Genomic DNA, 19,269 nt, shown 5'->3' with positions numbered 1-19,269 from the left:
ATGTTCACTTTCATGTTTAAGTGTATTAGCGTGCTAAGATTTGCTAATTAGAAACAAACTACAGTTGAGTTACACTGTTTTCACATAAACCTTTTGATTCATATAATGTTCCACCGTCATCGTTCGCTTCTCTGAGATCAAACCAATCGCCCAGAAATATGAATATTTGCAGAAGTCATGTGCAAAAAGAAGCCAATTGAGAGGCTGGGTTTTAACTGATGACTTGTCAGTGTTTCCAGCTCAGTTTCAGCCATTAATATCTAAGTACACATTTACAGATTTTGTTGACACATTTACAAATCTCAATACACTTGCAAATCTCAATATAGATTTTTTTGTCACACATTTACAAATCAAAACACACACACACAGATTGAGATACAGAAACACAACTCTGCACTCAGATTTGTAAATAGGTTTGCTATAATAACGGCCCCATGTCCCATTATTTCACTCTTTTCAAACTCATTTTTGGCCACACACCTCACTGACATCTACTGACAGCCGGAATGAGAGGCAATTTTAGGAACCTCAGTAAACTGTAGCATCTACCAATCTGTAAATTGCAGCTACACAAAATAACCTAGGTTACATTCTCCCCTCTAAACTGCACAAGTCTCTGCATGCACACCGGTCACACGCTGCGCGTCCCACCACCACAAGTCAGTTCTCCACCTGTGGGGAACACTGCAACATCTCTCCTGGTTCCATATTTACATGTTGCTCCTGTTTGACGTCATTTACATGTTGTTCTCCTCTGTTGTTCAAATACAGCACTCAGAAGAGGTTGTGTGGACATGGTGTTGTCTATTATTTATTAATAAATGATAATAATGTTCGGGGGGGGGGGCTCTAGGACAGAGTCTAGGACCATGGCTGAGTCTGGGCCAAAGTGGTGAACTGACTGACACTGCTGTCCATATAAGTTATATGATATTGTATTTTTTGTGTATTTCTTATGTTCTTTGTATTTTTTATAGAGCCTAACATAAATACCGATAAATTATTCTGACTGATTTAACTTCATCCCCAGGCTGGTTTGTAAAACATATATTAAATGTCATTATATGAGGAACATCACATTTGATGAATCCTGCACAAGCCCTGGTCTGTGGTGGGGGCAAGGGGGGGGGGGGGGGGGGTTTCTGCCCTCACCCCCCCCAAAAAGCCGGACCGCACCTGTCCATGGGACATTAGACGGGATTAAAATCAGTGCTGCCGCTACCAGCAGGAGTTGCCTGCTCCAGCCACTGGATGCTGCGCTTATTCCTGCCCAACACCAGCCTCTCTGCTCCAGACCGCCGCGCTTCCACCTCCCAGACACAGCGTCGCGTCCAGGCTCTGTCCCCCCGCGGTCGCGCCCCGTGTGCCCGCCTGTCGGAGAGATGTCCGGCCGCTGATGGGACAGAATGGGGATTGGCGTCGGTGTCATCCCGCAGCCCAAACCCGCCTGCCCGGGGCTTTCTGGCCTCTGTGCGTTAGCTAGTGAATGGACTTGTTTGTGAGCGCAGGCCCGCGGATTACCCCGGCATGCTAAAGGATTTCACGGGCATCAAACATGGGGTTTCCCTCGGCTTGACTGGAGCAATGCGAAATGACGCGCGGCGGCGGCGGATCGACAGGGTTTCCGAAAACTGCGAGCAGGAGAAGCTGCACAGGGCGTCTGTCCGCCAGCTGCAAGGCACGACGAGTTCACTGATGCTGCTCCAGGATCCAGCTGCCTGCGGTCTGTGAACCGGACTGGAGACTCAGTACAGCCTGCGTGCACAGTGATGAACCCACATTTCGTGCTGTCACTGGGGCTGGGGATCTGCTGGCAGGAGCCTCTGTGGAGAACACGGAGACATGACATGCACAAGAAAAAAGAGGAAACGCAGCTGTGCTTTCATTAAAGCCTTTGTCTTCTGAAGGAGTCCGCAACAGGCTCCCTGACTCCGGCGACAGAGACCCGGACCGGGCGCCGGTGGATGCTGCGCTTTCTTATTCATCAGCTGTTCGTTTTTGTGCAACAGACGGCCTGCCACAGTCCGGAGGACAAGCAGCCCACAGCAGGTGAGCAGCACAACACGACTACCATTTTGTGTTTCCTACAGACTGTCAGCTCCGCATCCCTGCCCGGGTCCAGCAGCCCCCTGCAGGCCCGCACCCTCAGGGTCTGGTGCCTTTTGTCTGCCCAGCCCCTGCAGGCTGATCTAACAGCGAGGGCCGCATTATGCAGAGCAGGGTCCTGATGTGATGCAGCACGGCAGCGGGCAGTGGTCAGTGGGACACTGTGTTGTGCTGGTGATAAACAGTGCAGGATTTCCAGCAGCTCTGGGGCCTGGCTCAGCAGCCAGGTGATTTATTATCATGAGGTGTAATGTTCCCTCCTGAAGGAGCGCAGCTTATGTTGTGTGTGATTTTAAGCCATCCAGGTCCCTTAGTGCTGGACTGCAGCAGCGGCTGGCTCCCCAGTCCTCATCACACCTCTGTGCTCCATGTGAGGAGGCCTGATGCTGGGCCCCGCTGTCAGAGACCGACTCTGTCTACGTCTCATCCAGTGAGCTTTGTTGCCTCCTCCCACCGACATCAAGCCAGAGGTATTGGGCTGCTGTTGCTACCCAGTTCCTGACAGTGACTCTGCCCTCCACCGCCAACCAACTTCCAGCTTCACAAAGCCCCTCCTTCAAGACACACAGCCTCTCAGCCCCTCACAGCTCCCAGCCTGTGGAGCTCCACAAACGACCCGATAAAAACAGCCCAGTGGCTGATACCATACATTTCCTCTTCGTTTTCCAGTCATGGTTGTGTGAGTGTCCACCTTGTCCACAGATGTTTGCTTTTTTTTCACATGACGTTTCCTCAGAGACTTCCTCATCTTCACAAGCAGCTGACATGACACTGTCCTCAGACTGTTCCCACCACTACATGACATAAAGATTCATTCAGTGATGCGTTCATTGTCCTTTTCAGAGGCATCTGCCCTGACAACATCATTCACCTTTTTCGCGTTCATCTCTTTGTATTTGCGGGAGAAATGTTTCAGCTGGTCTCAGACAGAGGCTGGACAGCCTGTCATTTCCATCTTCTGATGATAATGAGACATATCCTATTTAAAAGCATTTAATTTGATTTAATTAAAGATTTAATACAAACTGATTTCTAATGGAGGGAAAGGATGAACAGAGACATTGACATGAAGCAGAGGAAGTGACAGTGGAGAAAACTAAAACTCAGCCGCCATTGTGGCTAAATAGGCAGACATGACTGATGCAAATTTACACTATTAGATCATTTGAATTAAAATATGAACAAAATATTTAGGGTAAGTTAAAATGACCTGAGCTGGCCTGCTGTAGCCTGAGCTCAGACCCTTCTCCTGGTCCGCCGGGGCTCAGACTGGGAACTGGCAGATCGCTGCAGAGGTGATTGTCTTTGTCACGGACAGTCGACTTCTCATGGCTGTTTTATGTTCTGAACCTGAACCTGAGAGCGCTTCAGGACCGGGGGGGGGTCATGCTACAGGTGGTCTACATGTGGTTTTTGACAGCACGTCATGTGAATTATAACGTCATGGTAGATCGGCCTTGCTGCTCTAATCTGTCAAAATGACGGACGGCCTTCGGGTTTTCCCATCATTGTTAAAAAAAAACTCAGTAAATGAGAGGAAATATCTGGTTAACGTGGCCTCTGGTCGTAAAGGGCCGGCTCACAGTACTCTACAGCCACGCCAGCAGCTGCGTGAAGCTGTATTTAGGCACAGTGGTGACTCGAGCTAAATGCTAATATCACCATGCTAACATGCTCACAATGACATTTAGTGTTTGTGTGCTAACATGCTAACATTTGCTAATTAGCACTCAACTCAAACCAGTGACAGACACAAATGTCTGTAAATGGTTTAATTTCTGCAGTGTCCTCCAAACAGAACTGCATCTTCATGAACTTATTCAACTTGTTCACTTGTCACTGACCTGGACATGGTCAGACTTTAATTATTCTGGGTACTGTCACATCTTCTCTGGGGAGTGTAGCATTTTGGGGGGGGGGGGGGGCAGCAATTCAATTGGTTTATACTCCACTCAACAGGTTAATGTCAGTCTCAATACAGATACTGACAGCAGATGCTGTGATGTCACCCCACTGACAACGCCACCACAACACAAGATGGATGTATGGAACTCACTCAGGCCATATTGCATTTCTTCGTTTCCTTTGTGAGACACAACGACTGATAGAACTGGAGTTGCATCCAGAAACCTCTGTTTGTACTTGTCTAAGATAAGGAGATGACTGTGGTGCAGTAAACTGAGAACAACAGTTATAGTAATCACACAGTCCGTGGCGGAGGTGTCTTTGTGAGATGTGAGAAGCAGATAACTAAGTAAGCCTGCTTCATGTTATCCTTAGGCGTGGGTGGTGTCGTCGTGTTAAAGTTCACCACAGTGTTCAGAAGTCTCAAAGGTTTGAATTTTAGTTCTGTCTAACATAAGGACACCTTCTCCACTAACCTGAGACAGGGACATTTTTGTCAATGCACAACACCAGAGATCAGTCATGATACAGAGACGGGGACAGCTGGTGGTCTCTTTAAACGCCCCAACCCCTGTTTTGGAGTATTTAGGGTCCTGACTCAGACCCCTTCACTTTTTGGACTTTATTGTGTTGTACCTGATTTAATTTTAATTGGATATAAATCTACAGATGGTGCTTCACAATGACAAAGGCAAAACATGTTTTTAGTTTTTAATTAATGAAAAATCAAAAACAAATCTTTTCATCTACTAAAGTATTCAGAGCCTTTGCTGTGGCTGGCGAGGAGCATTATGTTTGTTTGTGTGATGTGTCGTCAGAACAAGCAGTAATCATGTGACATCTCTCCTTACACCTGATCTCACAACAACTTTCTCACCCATAAAGGATTTTGCCTGATTACATTCATCATGTAATTTACTGCCCTCTTGTGGTGGCAGCAGGGTATTGTACCTGCAAGCTAGCTGGACTTTCAGCCGTTGTACCTAACTTTTCTGTCATTTTTCACGGGTGTGACGGTGTCCAGTCCAACGGCTGGAGCTTCTCAATCGAAGGGAGTGCAGCATTTTTAGGAGGCTTGCACATTGAAAATAATCCTGGGATCGTTGACTGGTGACGAGCTGTCAAGCTGTCCGTGACTCAGCTTCTGCTCTCCTGAGATCAGTTATGATATTGCAGCAGTACATACAGTACGTGTGTAGATGTGCGTGGAAACTAAACTTGCGTCTCCTTTGAGCTTCAAAACTACCTTTACAGACCATGAGCTTGGATAGGTTAACACAGAGGTAGGAAGGATTCTGCATTGTCACCAGAGTGTGTTACTGTCATTAATGGTTAATGTTTTTATTTATTTTTCCTCCATAAAATTTGATATGTTTAGTGTCATTCAGAGGAATAATCCCTGGTTGTTTGGGGTTGGTTGTTCAGCTCTGCTTGTTTGTCTGTAACAGTCACCACAGGAGAACTGTGACCTCAGTAACTGTGAAATTAAAGAAGTTTGGAATGTCCAGACAAACTGAGTAACCCAGTCTGAAGGGTCTTGGTCAGGGAGGAGACCAAGAACCCAACAGTCACTGTAACAGAGCTTCAGAATCCTCTGCAGAGGTGGAGAACCTGCAGGAAGGACGACCATCTCAGCAGCTCTCCATCAATCAGGTCTTTATGGTGGAGAGAAAGGACAGAAGACACTGAATAAAAGACACATGACAGTCTGCTGAAGTTTTACTAACAGCATTTAAAGACTCTGAGAGCAGGACGAGCAAGACTCGTGACAGAAAATGACCTCTTTGGACAGAACACTAGTGAACACCAGGTACTGCTTTTCACCTGGATAATATCATCCCTACAGTGAAGCATGGCGGGAGCAGCATCATGCTGTGAGGGGGCTTCTCAGCAGCAGGGACAGGGGGACCTATCAGATCTGAGGGAAGAATGAATGCAGCCAAGTACAGAGAGGTCTTTGAAGAAAACCTGCTCCAGAGTCCAGGAGACTGTGGTTGGTCCTTGAGTGTCCCAGTTAAAGCCCAGACTTAAAGCCCATAGAACATCTGTGGAGAGACCTTAAGACCAGTCCTGAAGACCAGTCCAATCTGTCTGAGAGGATCTGACAGGAAGAATGAGATAAACTCAACAAGTTCAGGTGTGAAAGCTTGTAGAGCCTCACCAAGAAGACTGAAGCTGGAAGTGCTGCTGAATGAAGGGTCTGAAGACTTTTGTCAATCAAGCTTTTTTTGTTTTGTTTTTTTATTTTCAGTAAATTTATTTATTTATAACTAAATCTACAAGACAAGATGTAGATTGGAGTTTGTGGATTGGAGTTTAATGCAGCTATTAACAGCAGGTTTTGCTTTCCTGCAGAGGTTAAAGGTGTGACAGAGTCAGAGACTGGTCCTGATCCAACAAGTTCAGATTGATCAGGGATCTGAAGGTGGTGCCTCAAACATTTTGAGGTGTTTTGGTTGATGACGTTAGTTTATTTGTCATTTTTACTCTGTGAGTGTATGTGTAAAAATCCATAGATGATGATTGATTTGTAAAATATAAGTATCCTATATGTAACAATATTTTATTCATAAATATTTCCTGCCATTAGAAGCAACACCGGAAGTTAAAGACTCATTAATGGACCCTCATGGGTAAAATTAGGTTCTGGAGATGTTACGCTGCACTTTACAGAGCCTAATGTGATTATTTATCAGATCTCACCAGGAAATAACTGATCACAAACTTTGATGTCCAACTGGTAACTGGTTCTGATTGGTCATAAGTAGTGACAGACAGACAAGAACGTCTACTCTTATATTACATGGCACAGTGGCTGTGTGGTTGCTACATATCATTCCAATGTATTTGGAAAACTCCCTGCACTAACAGTCACACGTGTTACCATGGTTACAAGAGTATCTTGCATAAATACTGTAGACATGCAAGCACTGTATTAAGAACAACTGTTCACCCACTTATTCATGCAGTTATCCAATCAGCCAGTCATGTGGCGGCAGTGAATTCAGTCCTGCAGATCCAGGTGAGGAGCTTCAGTTAATGTTTACATCAAACATCATAATGAGGAAGAATGTCAGTGACTTTGACTGCAACATGATGGTTTGTCAGGCTAGTTTGAGTGTTTCTGAAAGTTCTGATCTCCTGAGCTACAACAGCAGAAGACCATCAGATTGCACTCCTGTCAGCCAAGACCAGAATCCTTAGGCTGCAGTGGAAATAGGCTCACCAACACTGGACAGTTGAAGACTGGAAAAATGTAGCCTGGTCTGATGGATCTGGCAGCAGATGGTAGGGTCAGAATCTGTCATCAACAGCATGAATCCGTCATGGTCTGAGCGCCACAGCCTATTTGAGTATTGTTGCTGAATACGTTCATCCCTTTATGGCCACAGTTTCTAATGGCTACTTCCTACAGGATAATGATCCATATCACAAAGCAAAAGTCGTCTCAAACTGGTTTCATCAACATGACGGTGGCCTCCAGACCTGGATCCAGTAGACCTACCATTTGTTAGAGCGGGAGATTGGCAGCATGAATGTTCAGCTTACAAATCTACAGAAATGATGTGGTGCAGTCATGTCAACATGGAGCAGAGTCTCAGAGGAAAGTTTCCAACATCTTTTGGATCCATGACATGAAGAACTGAGGCTGTTTGAAAGCAACAAAGGAACTACCCAGTGTTAGTGTGGTGTTCTAAGAAAGTGCTCAGTGAGTGTACAATACGGATCATTTAGGAGATTGCTTGGGTCATCCAGGTGGTACAACACATACTACCTGGAAGACTGAAATTAATCTCCCCAGGGGCCCCTCCAAACTCCTAATTCTTTGTCTTCTCTGATTATTTTCAGGTTCCAGGAGAGGATCAGGAGGTACGACATAATACACCAATAACAAGACCCTGCTCGAAATGGGGCAATGTGGATTAAGGTTTTCCTGTTCCTTGTGAACTGCAAAAGAGGAAGCAACCACGAGGACGAAGGAACAACCAGCAGACGGAGGAGGTGGCGGGGGAGTGGTGGTTTTGGTGCTTGAAGAAAAGGTGGTATGGGTGGGGGGACATTCAGGATGGCGAACAGAAATGAGAGCAGCGAAGGGCCCGCTGGGCCAATGGCAGCAGTGGCGGCTACTGCAGGAGATATGGTGGCAGAGAGTCCTTCCTCAGCCGTCTCTACCTATATCAAACTGGTGCTACTGGGGCTGATCATATGCATTAGCCTAGTGGGTAACCTGGTGGTGTCTCTGCTCGTACTGCGGGACCGGGCCCTGCACAAGGCACCTTATTACTTCCTGTTGGACTTGTGCCTGGCAGACACCATCCGTTCAGCCATCTGCTTCCCCTTTGTGTTGGTGTCTATAAAGAACGGCTCAGCCTGGACCTATAGTGTGCTTAGCTGCAAGGTGGTGGCCTTCATGGCAGTGCTCTTCTGCTTCCATGCCGCCTTCATGCTCTTCTGCATCAGCGTAACGCGCTACATGGCCATTGCACACCACCGCTTTTACTCAAAGCGCATGACATTCTGGACATGTGTGGCAGTGGTGTGCATGGTGTGGACGCTGTCTGTGGCGATGGCTTTCCCACCAGTTTTTGACGTGGGCACCTACAAGTTCATTCGCGAGGAGGACCAGTGCATCTTTGAGCATCGCTACTTCAAGGCTAATGATACACTGGGATTCATGTTAATGCTGGCTGTGCTCATTCTAGCCACACACGTGGTCTACATGAAGTTACTCCTCTTTGAATACAAGCACCGCAAAATGAAGCCAGTCCAGATGGTGCCAGCCATCAGTCAGAACTGGACCTTCCACGGGCCGGGGGCTACTGGTCAAGCTGCAGCCAATTGGATTGCAGGCTTTGGCAGGGGCCCGATGCCACCCACTTTGCTGGGAATCCGGCAGAACTTGCACAACCAGAACCGGCGCCTGTTGGGCATGGAGGAGTTCAAAGCGGAGAAGCAGCTTGGCAGGATGTTCTATGTGATCACCCTGCTGTTCCTGGTGCTCTGGTCTCCCTATATAGTGGCTTGCTATTGGAGGGTGTTTGTCGAGGCTTGCACAATACCACACCGGTACCTCTCCACCACCGTGTGGATGAGTTTCGCTCAAGCCGGGGTCAACCCCATTGTCTGTTTCTTCCTTAACAAAGACTTGAAGAAAGGGCTCCTTTCCCATCTACCAGCCTGCTGCAGGACTAAACCTCATCTGCCACGAGAGCCTTATTGCGTCATGTAAGCAGAGATGATGATGTAAACATGGAGAAAACCAAGGGCCAATCAACAGATGTGTTGTGGGAGTGTTTTCTTGAGTTATTGTGGTGTTTGAATCTACGCAAGCTTCTTTTAAGCAGTGGGTGTAAACTAGTGAGTGTAATGGTAAAAACACTGGAATGGTAAGCATGTATCTCCATCTACCAACCCATTTTCACTCAAAGCAACAAAATATGTGGAGTCAGACGCTGACTTTTGATAACGACAAAAATACTATATCAGCAGAACATGCAAATAATAATGCAGTCATTGTGGAAACCAAGCCAGACAAACAACCACCAACAAATTACATAAGCTGCTTTATAAAGAATGTCAAAGGAGGATTGTTGAGGATGTTGTTGTGGTGATGTAAAGAATCCTACGGGAGACAAAGAAGTCTGAATCAAAAATTTTTTTAAACATGCTGGATTAGTTAGAGTTTGTATGATGACAGTGGAGAGACAAGAGGAAATGAGGGAGAGAGATGCAACAAAGATTCTCAGCTAGAGTTCAACTGGAGACACTGCCGTCATCGTTAGCATCTTAACCCCTAACTGAACCTGGTTTATTAGTCTTTAATTGTTAGCACTTGAGAACATTATTTGATTCCAAGGATCTGTGAGCTTAATGTTTTAATTTTCAAACAATCTATCCAAAGACAGTCTCTTTCTATTCAGTTATTTATCCACAAAGAATGAAGTTTTTATGATTAGTTATCTCAATGTATGAAGTCAATTTTACGGGGAGGAATAAGGTGAAATTCTAAGAGACTTTATGTGACTTTAGGCTTTAAAATCAAATCTTACAAAATGGTAGAGGGCAGGTTTCTGAGTGGCATGCCGGGTTCCTTCCACTCAGGGAGCAGGGGCATGGTTTAAACTGATCTTACATTTGTAATCAAATGAATGAGGAAGGTTATGTTACCATTTGTTTTGTCTGAACACATCAGTAGCTCCAACAAGTGCTGCACACTCATTATGTGTATGATGTATTTTCTCTGTTGACCAGTTGTCCACTGTTTCTCGGTTTGTTACTCATTGATGCGTCAACTCACAGCAGAAATTCTATTAGTGTGTGTGCTGTTAATGCTGAAGATAGACAACAGACCTGATCAGCTCAGCTCATAGTAAGTGAAGTTTGTTGTTGCAGCCGACAGTGTGAACCCGAAGCTGCAGAAAGTCACAGACTGAGGACGTGTTGGAAATCACTTCCAATTGGCTACTTGCTGCACTTTATGTACTTTATTCTGTTTCTAATCCAAATGTTTAGAAGCTTATCATGTATGCATTATGTAATTCCCTCAAAGAAAAAAAATACCCAAAGTTATCATTTGTTAAAAATCCAGTAACTCAGCACCCAGAGCTGTCACAGTTTAGGTGGTATCTGCCAGACACATGAGCTGAAGCTGAAATTTACTAAATGTACAGTGGGGTCCAAAAGACCTTGGGATCCTTCTGTGTATCTTTACCATCCTTTACCAACCTCATCTTTTGTACAAACAGCAGAAGTGTGACATCTGAGAAGCAGGAGAAAGACTCTGCTGATACACACTGTTCAGCAGGAAGTATCAGTCAGCAGGCCGCGTCCACATTGATCATGTGACCTGAAAACATTTGGTACATATGTTTGTAATTCACACAGACTCAGCAGGACGGTCACATAGAGCTGGATGGTAACTGTGCCTCACTTAAATATAGGCACAAGAGAATAAGAAAGTGTGAGACAGTGAAACAACTGGCTGTTTTAACAGAAAGGAGAAATAAATCACACTCACTGTGTTGTTGTACCTACAGGCAGAGTGTGAATTATACAATCACAGAGGGGGGGGGGCGATTTTTCATCCAGGGTGAAAGGGAACCCAGTACAGCACAGGTGCCTGCTTCAGTGAACAGAAGTGTTAAAGTCCTTACAGTGTCTTGCTTGTTTCACTAAAGCTGTCAAAAAATGGAGTGAAGTAGAAACTACAATATTCCCTCTCACATGGCATGTGGCTGATCAGTGGTGGAAATCAGTCAGTCAGTCAGTCAGTCAGTCATTACAAGGCTGGTCCCACTGTTGCGGTCCAGGCTAACCAAACCACTGTCTCATTGCTCATGACTCATCGCCAAGACAACGTTGTCGATAAGCTAACTGCAAGGTTACGAAATGGTACGGTCCATTTTAGGGGTGTCTGAAATTATAGTACAAGATTCTACAAGAGTCAAGTGTGAACATGGGAATATGGGGGCAAGTTTTAATCTGGGGCGTCAGACTCCCCAAAGACCCCCCCCCCCTCATAATTCAAACCTGCCTACAAGGCACAGTACTGGCAAACAAAACCATGTCCTTGGTGTTTTTTTTATTTATTTCTCCTTTCCTCTACAATGTCCAGTAGTCACTCCCTTGGTTCTGAGAGTTTTATTCCACTGTACCTACTCTGTGTATCTCAGTTTACTCTCTGGACACAGAGAATCAAGTGTTCATTATCCCCGACAGAGTGAATGAGGCAGTGATTTCCAACAGTCCAGACTGTTACTGTGTTCGTCTGAGCTGCTGTCTGAGGAGAAGCTCTACGATTGGTCAAAGAGCCAAAGTAAAACACTGAGGAAACAAAGCAGTGTGATGATTTCCTGTTTCCAGTCTTCTCTGTGACAGAGGCTTGAAGCAGTTTGTTGTTAATAAACTTACAGATTTGACCTGATCTGTACAGGATGATTCCTCAAGGATAAATCAAAGCGTAAAGTAAATCTTAGATCAGTTGTTCAGGGATCATTTCTGACACAGACACATTGTGGGATAGACACAAACCACAGACTCTCTCACCACAGAGAGCAGCATTCAGATTCCTTTGGTATTGATCACAGAACATCACTGATCCCAGAACCCGGTGTTACATTTCAAATTCACCGTGCTTTGTCAAACTAATGAAGTCAAAATTATGATTATTAAGCCAAACTTTAATAAATCATCAAACATGAAGACGCAGAGCAGTGATGTAAACAGGACATGGCTGTGGAGTCAGGAGTTAGAGGACTGGCAGTGGAAGGAACACCTACTGCTTCATGCTCGCACAAAGATGAATGAGTGAACTGTGCGTCTTTCTTGTTTCTCTCTGACAATGATATGTAAGCAGAGGAGTTGAGGTGGAGGTGGAGGACGGGGCACAGAGATTGTAATTTGTCAGTGAATGTCTGCAAAACAGGATCCAGTCCCTGAGTGTGAGGGGCCTGAGGGGCCCCTCTGTCCCTGCTGTGGCACGTCTGACCCCCAGCAGCAGCAGCAGCAGCAGCAGCAGCAGCAGCAGCATGCCACAGAGAATCGCTAATGTTGTTTTTGTTTTCTAAATTATGGCCTTACTCCATAAAAATGTCCAACCAATGCAACGAAGAGCAGAGAAAGGTGTCTCTGCTGGAGTCATTCAACACGAGGAAACAACACTGTGTAAGAGACGCGCCGACAAGCCGCCGCTCCCATCAGCACCTGCAGGGACTGAGGTCACGGACGGCCGACGGGAACAGCCGCAGCGGTAGAAGAGACTTTTCTACCGAGTCTGAGGGTGTGGGTGAAGCCGCTCTGGATTTCTGTGCAGTTGTTTTCAGCTGAAATCATCTGAGACGGAGCCAGAGAGCCGTGGATCCACAGCTGATGCTGAGAGGCCTGAGAAGCTTTTTTCAGTTTCCTCAGGCAAATGATCTTTTGTAAATTTACTGTGACCTCTGTACTATTTAGTGTGTATTATACTGACAGCAAACTAACTTTGAAATGCAACGGAAGAGTTCCTGATCATTGTATTTCTACTGTGACTCTGTGTGTGTGTGTGTGTGTGTGTGTGTGTGTGTGTGTTACATGGATGACCAGAGGGAGAGTACTGAACAGACACATCATTCCTGCTTCCTCAGCGTTTCCTTCTCTGATACAAAGATCTGAATGTTTTAAACCAATGACGTTTACTAGAAGTCCCTTTTTTAAACATGATTATTGATTATTGATATGATGATTACTCATTGGAGGATTTTTTTTTTGTATATATTTAGGGACAATGAAGGTAAAAAGAGCTGGAGATAAAGAACGGGTCAAACATGACGTCTCTCTGAATGTTTGACTGAAGAATTAACACAAAAAATGAAGTGTGTCAAACTACAATCTTCACGAGGATACACAACAAATACAAAACAGCTGCTGGTTTCAATCAGCAGGAAAAATATCTGGGTCGTCCAGATCATCCATCAGTAAAAACAGCGCTGTACTGAGACCTGTGACCACGGTGACATTAAAGTCTGCGGGTCATGTGAGCAGGCAGGTCTGCCATCGGCCTACTTCCTGCTTCAGCTGTGACCCACTTCACCACAGTTTGAATGACTCACTTCCACTTTGATCTCCACATCCAGTGGTTTAGATAAACTGCCGATCATCTGCTCATGACTCTTCTCGTCAGACTTTGGTCGTCGCCGTGTTCCCAGATCTGAGACGCCAAAATTAAACCCGATCGCTCAAATTACAATATGAAATAAATTATAATTAGCTGGAATTATCCTTTAATGGCTGCTTTGTATAAGAGTGAGGCTCTAATGGCCTCGTCACACTGGAAGCGAGCAGAGAGTGAGGCCTCGGTCGGACCTGACTCTACAGTATCTGTGCTGCTTCACAGGGGACGAGGGTCTTCGTCTCTTTTATGACTTTATAAAACTGAGTCTAATCAGAACTTGTACTCGAGATTTTAAAGCCTATGATGGTTCGGGACGAGTGAAGCTTTGTGAGGAAGCTCCCTCCATGTTGGGACTCTTTTTTTTTTTTACATCAGAGACAGCGACAGTTTAAAGTGATGTTGGGGTGATTTGACGTGGGCCTGTGTGAGGTACCTGGTTTTTTACCTGCAGTGGATCCAGATCAGCTCCAGGTAAAGAAGCTGCGGCCTCCCCGGCTCAGAACCTGCGGGATGAGCTGCTGTGGACGGGGTCAGAAGACAAACGTATTTTAGCCACAGAATTAAACTGATATCAGATTAAGTGTTTCGCTTCATTTTGAATGTTTTCACCTCTTTGTGTTGCCGTCACACATTCCTTTTCTTTGGAACTGCAGTTTGTGAACCGTTTACCTACCGTATTCCTGCGCACTGTATTACTCCGCAGATCAGGTGTTAGAGCCAGCGTCAGCGCACTTGTGCGTAGGAACACGGTAGTTCAACGGTTTAGAAGATGTAGTTCCAAAGGAAAGAGCTGATTGACGGAAAGATAAAGAAGAGAAAACGTACAAAATAAAGCGTACATTTAAACTGGTATTAATTATTCTCTGTGGGTAGTTTTTTAAGTGGCTAAAATAAGTTTTCCTGCAGAACCCGTCCACGGCAGCTCATCACTCAGGTGGAACTGCTGCCTCTTTAAACTGGATCTGATCTGGATCCACTGCAGCTGACAGACACACTGACCTGGACACACACAGGTGTTTGCTGGTGGGTCCAGCAGTAAATGAGCCAGACACCAGTTTGACGAGTGACTCAGTCACAGGAATCACAGGAACAAGGTATCACAGCAGCTGTGTACAGTGTTTCTTCAGGCCGATGAATTCTCCAGACAGTGTTTAATTTAACTTTCAAGTATTAGGTAAATGTAGAAAACGCCTCGGTTCAGTGCATCCTGAGGTCAGAGGTCACACAGGTTTGAAGGATGTGACCGCTGAAGATCGTGGAGGCAGGTCAGACGTTCCAGTTTCCCTCTGCTCTGTATTCTTTTAAAACGTGGTCGAGCTGTTACGCATGTATCTGGCAATTTATGATTTTTGTTGTGGGTTTTGTAATGAAAATAAATTTCATTTGAAATGATGAGAAGATTATTATGATTGTGGCAGGATCTCCCAGCATTCCCGGGTGGTGGTGTAGCCCACTGTGCAGAGAATGTGTATAATAATATGCAGATGATGGTGGTGATGATAATTTTCTTTTTGGGTGTTTGTTTATTGGCTTCACCCCACTAACAAAATCACGATCTGGCTCCAGCCCCCTGCTCTCTGGGGAATCCACACAACACAAAGTAGCTCCAATATATTTTTCCATAATTACAGAAGCAAACATAAAGTGAACTGACCTGTTACTTTCAGCACTTACAATACACACAAAGCGACATTTCAAATTCCTACAGGGCTTAAATGCACCACATGTAATTTTCTGCCTCTCTCAATCAAAACAATAACAAAAGAGGGAGTTTGGTGATGTCATGAGGTATTGTGGGATCTTGGGAGTTGTTGTCTTCACCACCTTCACCATCAGGTTCTCCTGGTTTGGATTCCCTCAGTGTCAGAGGTTCAGAGGTTCAGAGGTCTGTACTACGAAGCAGGTTCAACATACCCAGGATAACTTTTCCTTATCTGGCTTAACTGAACCTAACACTGGCCGTCCTGGATAACCAGCACTATGAAGCTGGTTATTAACTGGCTCACTTAACCCAGGGTTTACCTATCAGGCTACGAGCAAATTCATGTGAAAGAGGCAGAGTTGTTAATTATAAGCAGCATCATCACAACCATGAATTCAGAGATATTGGATAAGCTGACATGTAAACAATGACATGTTCCTTTATAATCATGAAATATTTAACAGTGTGTGGATCATTTTTTTCTGCCTAATAAAAGACATCAGAGGTTTAGTTTTTATTTCCAGTTCTGGTCCCAAAGTCTCCTCATGTCATTCAGTGATGAAGAAGAGAGTCAGTCGAAGCATCATCACTGCCAGGAATCATGTCATTCAATAGTCTACAGTTAAAATGAAGCTGTGACAGTTATTATGTGGTTATTTAGTGTGACAAACTCTCCTCTGTTTTAAAACCAGAGTGGACACATGGAAAGACATGGAACAGCAGAACCATCCACTGATCCATAAAAATGTCTACTGCTCATTATTATTTATCACTTTATTGTCTCTTTCGTCCCTTTTGGGATCCTGTAGAAATGATGACTCCGTTTTTCCAGTGATCTGATTGGTCAGTAGTTGGGCTGTTACCAGGTTTTGATCTGATCCTCTGAAGTTAACCTGTGCCTGAGCAGGTTTGGAGTTCAGCATCTGTTACCATGGTGACTTACCCCGGCAACAAGTCAAGCACCGTCTGAAAACCCAGAGTTAAACCTGAAGTTACCTGGATAACCTCAAATCCTGCTTCGTAGCACAGGCCTCAGGTTTTCACCCGGAGCTGAATTCTCCACAGAGTCTCCTCCTCTCCAGAACAAACAGAGCAGCTGATTATAACCAGTTAAAACACTGAATAAAGTAGATTCACATTTAAAGCCAGTGTCTCTCTGCACGGCGGATACAGGACGTCAGAGCTCAGCTTTTTCCTCTGGTCACTAATGATCCAGATGTACAGTGACTTCATCTGGTTAAAATAAATGGTTGAAAAATGTATTTTGAAAATGTGGCTTAATTAGATAAAAAGTCAATTTTGAGCAGACAACCACAACTCTGACACATGCACATAGAGGATGTGACGTCACTGAGTGGCAACCAAACAAACCGACCGTTAACATGATTAAAATCACTGATTTCTTGAGGTTTGAAAACTTCTGGGAAACATTTGTGATGATGTAAGAACAAACATAAAACATAGGTAAAGTTATATTTTAACTTTAAAGCTGACACTGAAAACATTTGATCAACTGATACCAACTCACACTTGAAATTACATCTACTGTTGAGTTGATCTTTATTTCTGCAGGTCCTGCTTTAAGATATTTGAACTTCTTCTCAGTGTCTGCAGTTTTCAGGGTTAACAAGCCTGCTCCTGTTTCCTCTATAAAACTGAACACTGTAATCACATCTCAGAGCCCGGTCAAATAAAGCAAACTATCTGCAGAGCTCCAGACTGCGCTGCTTCTGGTAAGTGGAGACACATAAGAGGTAGTGAAGGAAAAGTCTGTAATGTTCAGATTATGATGAGTTTTCCACAGTCGGGGGCTGTGACGCCAAAAACCTGTGACGTTGATTTAAATAATTCAGACTGAAGCCTCATATTAGCTTTAACTCAACTTTAAGCAGGAACTGTATACAGAACGGGGACAGAGGCATTAGGAAGGGAGTTCTTTAAAACCAGAGATTACAGACAGCCAACTCCTTCATTTCACACGAGGGAACCTGTGCCTCTCCTTAAAACTCCTCAGTGGGTGTTTTATCACTGAGCGGTTCCTGACACAGTATCAGACATCAGCACATCAATAAGCCAGTCAGGGAAGAAGTTCTGCCAAACTCTCTGAAAGCACCGTCAAGCTTCCTTTGACCCAGACACCAGCCATCTGGCTGATGTGGCTTATTCACCTCTCACTGACACCAGCCACCTGTGTCTCTCACCAAGTCCTGATCCTCCGCTAATCCACTTAATCCAATGCAATCCCTGCCACACAAGGTGGGGGAGACACACTCATGGTTAGATGTTTGGCTCTTAATGAGAACACCCCTCCTGCTTACATGCTGATTGACCTTATTTTACTCCACGTTACAGTGTTAATCCTCATTCAACATATACCTGATTCAGTACACATACAGATATTAAAATATTAGAAGTGTGGCATCATACAAACAAAATCATTAGCTGCGAGTTAGTCGGCCCCCAGGAGCCAGTGTGACCAGACCCAGTGCAGCTCCTACTCTTCCCGCAGCAGAACCTGAGCAGCCAGGAAACCAGGGTCAGGATGACTGTCCGTCATAAGAAGCACAGGCCTGTGTTGAATCCTAGTCATGCTGCAGTGAGACGGATATTCACGTTGGCGGTAACAACACCCAATTACACCAATTAGAGGTCATTAAATTCATGTTGAACTCCAGAGTTTTCTATGGGCCCCTGCCAAAGCCGGTTGTCGAGGTGGTGTCCAGCAAATGACGTGGACCTTCTGGGGAAGACCTGGGGCCTCATTTACACCTGCTGCGTAGGAGGTAAATACAGTGTTTACTCAGTGTGGCTGGTCTGAGCGCAGGGCAGCAATACATCCACAAATGTCTGTGATAATGTCAATGTTGTGTCATCAAGGGGGCGTTTACAAGAAACCTACAACTACCATGTTTCCTTTAATGGAGACAGGGGCCTTTATTGAAGGTAACAGGTCTTTATCTCAGATTCACACTGATTAATAATTGTGCTGTTTGTTGCACTGACCACTGCTGCAGCCGTCAGCCTTCACACTTTGTTTTGTTTGCAAACAAAAAGGTGTAAAACCAACATGAGTTGAAGGGCTGACCCTCCATCAACACTCAACTGGAAAACTACACATTAGATTTGATGTGTTTCATTGTTTGTGTGTTTTATAAAGGGAGTATTTTTAAAGTTATTTATTATCTGATATAAATGTGATGTGTGGAGGGTTGTATCAGTTACTCAGAGTGATAGAGGCACCATCTAGTGGTGATGTTGTATAATTCAAACACACTCAGTCCTATTTAAACAACAATGAAAACCATGACGCATCAGTTCACTGTATAAGCATTTATTTACAGTTTTTGTTCTCCACCTAAAACACACTGATAAAACCTACTGAACACTAAAATGTTTAAATATATACACTGTGAAATAATCAGCTGTTCGGCCACAAAACAGACAAAGAGTCACTGAAGTGACAGGAGAAGCTGATTTAAAGGATCAGTTCATCATAATCATCTGTGGTGTCATCTGTGTGAACTGAGCCTGTAACCCACAGAGCTTCACAACAGAAGCATCCAATATTCTGATGACCGAACACACACACACACACACACACACACACACACACACACACACACACACACAGAGCAGTGCTGGCTCAGCTGCTGGTCACTCCCTCTCATCTTGGGGAGATCTCCATGCTACATGCTGACTGGGATCTGAGAGCTGGTTACTGGTAAAGATGGGCAGACTGGTGGAGGATCAGAGAGGCAGCGAGGTGGAGCCGGGAGGAGAATACGGCGGCGGGTGTTTCACCGTCCAGTGAACCAGTTCTTACTGAGACCTGAACCATCATCACTGTCACATCAGCTGAGCATCAGGAGCACGATGACACACAAGTGACAAGACTCAAGGTAGA

General features: G+C 44.9%; 1 protein-coding gene across 1 annotated transcript; it reads left to right on the top strand.

The window, feature by feature from the left end:
• The first annotated feature begins 1,105 nt into the window (after positions 1–1,105).
• gpr173 (G protein-coupled receptor 173) lies at positions 1,106–15,055 on the top strand. The gene is made up of 2 exons (XM_071475197.1): positions 1,106–2,052; positions 7,864–15,055. Exon 2 carries the CDS (start codon positions 8,060–8,062, stop codon positions 9,242–9,244), a length of 1,185 nt encoding a protein of 394 aa, XP_071331298.1. The 5' UTR covers positions 1,106–2,052; positions 7,864–8,059; the 3' UTR covers positions 9,245–15,055.
• The last annotated feature ends 4,214 nt before the right edge of the window (positions 15,056–19,269 follow it).

This window comes from Trachinotus anak, unplaced genomic scaffold (assembly GCF_046630095.1).
Source record: "Trachinotus anak isolate AG129_WGS33_773 ecotype Australia unplaced genomic scaffold, CSIRO_AGI_Tana_v1 ptg000004l, whole genome shotgun sequence".
Classification (NCBI taxonomy): domain Eukaryota; kingdom Metazoa; phylum Chordata; class Actinopteri; order Carangiformes; family Carangidae; genus Trachinotus; species Trachinotus anak.
This window is presented reverse-complemented; position numbering and strand designations above follow the sequence as displayed.

Excerpts from the sequence above, each read along its gene's own strand:
- gpr173 (XM_071475197.1), top strand. The coding sequence starts at position 8,060 with ATGGGTGGGGGGACATTCAGGATGGCGAACAGAAATGAGAGCAGCGAA.